We start from the raw sequence: 857 nt of genomic DNA on the forward strand, positions 1-857 counted from the left end.
GAAACAAACTCCTGTGGATTGTTTTCAATTTTCTTGGAATGACTATGACCTGGATGACAGAATCTTCACCAACATATGCAGAGAGTGAATTTCGTTGAGCTGTTCTTGTTTCCTCTGTCTGTCATTTCTCCCTGCTGTCTCTGACTGAATCTTCCTACTCTTTGTGGATCTCCTCCCCCTCCGCTGTCACTACCCTCTGAGTCTGCAGTTACCTCAGCTCCTCTGTGTTGGGTAAAGTCCTGTCCAGGATGTTCCTCTTGCGTCGGAGCTTCTTGATCTCCAGCTTGAGCTGGTGGATTTCCTCCAGCCTCTGGTTGTAGTGGAATTCGCCTTTGCTGAGGATCGACTGCTGGATCTTGATCTTCTCGAACAGCTGAGCTCGTTCATCGTTGCTCTGCAGCAGCTGTTTGCTGAGGCTGTCCCGCTCTCTGGTTACCTGAGACCACAGACAGGTTTAGACGGCAGTGGGAGACGTCGTCTGATCCTGTTAGCGTCCTGCTTTACCTGCTCCAGCTGCTTCTGCTGTTGCATCTGTTCATCCTCTAAGGTGGTTTTCATCAGCTGGAGTTTCTGCTGCTCTGCTCTCTGGCTGTCAACCAGCTGCTTTGTTTCCTCCAGCTGCAGTTTAATGGATTGTAGCTCCCCCTAGAGGAGGAAGATGATGTCAGTTACTAACAAACTGGATTTTCTACAGAGGTGTCAAACGTATTCATGTTTATTATTCAACTAGAAGCATGACGCTACTTTTAAACCCGATGGGCTTTGAGCAACAAATAAGCTTCTGCTGTTTCATTTCTGATGCTCGTCTACATTAAGGTCAGACATCCAGTAAAGTGAGTCCAGATGCTTCTGCTGCT

General features: G+C 47.7%; 1 protein-coding gene across 1 annotated transcript in view; it reads right to left on the reverse strand.

The window, feature by feature from the left end:
- Positions 1 to 857, reverse strand: part of cfap58 (cilia and flagella associated protein 58) — a 21,996-nt gene that overhangs the window by 6,610 nt on the left and 14,529 nt on the right. Inside the window, exons 12-13 of the mRNA XM_015382889.1 lie at positions 505 to 645; positions 213 to 436 (exon numbers count right to left, since the gene is read on the reverse strand). Coding sequence (XP_015238375.1) covers positions 213 to 436; positions 505 to 645 — 365 coding nt within the window. The remainder of the gene's footprint in view (positions 1 to 212; positions 437 to 504; positions 646 to 857) is intronic.

The sequence above is a fragment of the Cyprinodon variegatus genome, unplaced genomic scaffold, assembly GCF_000732505.1.
Source record: "Cyprinodon variegatus isolate N-32 unplaced genomic scaffold, C_variegatus-1.0 Scaffold269, whole genome shotgun sequence".
NCBI classification, from domain to species: Eukaryota; Metazoa; Chordata; class Actinopteri; order Cyprinodontiformes; family Cyprinodontidae; genus Cyprinodon; species Cyprinodon variegatus.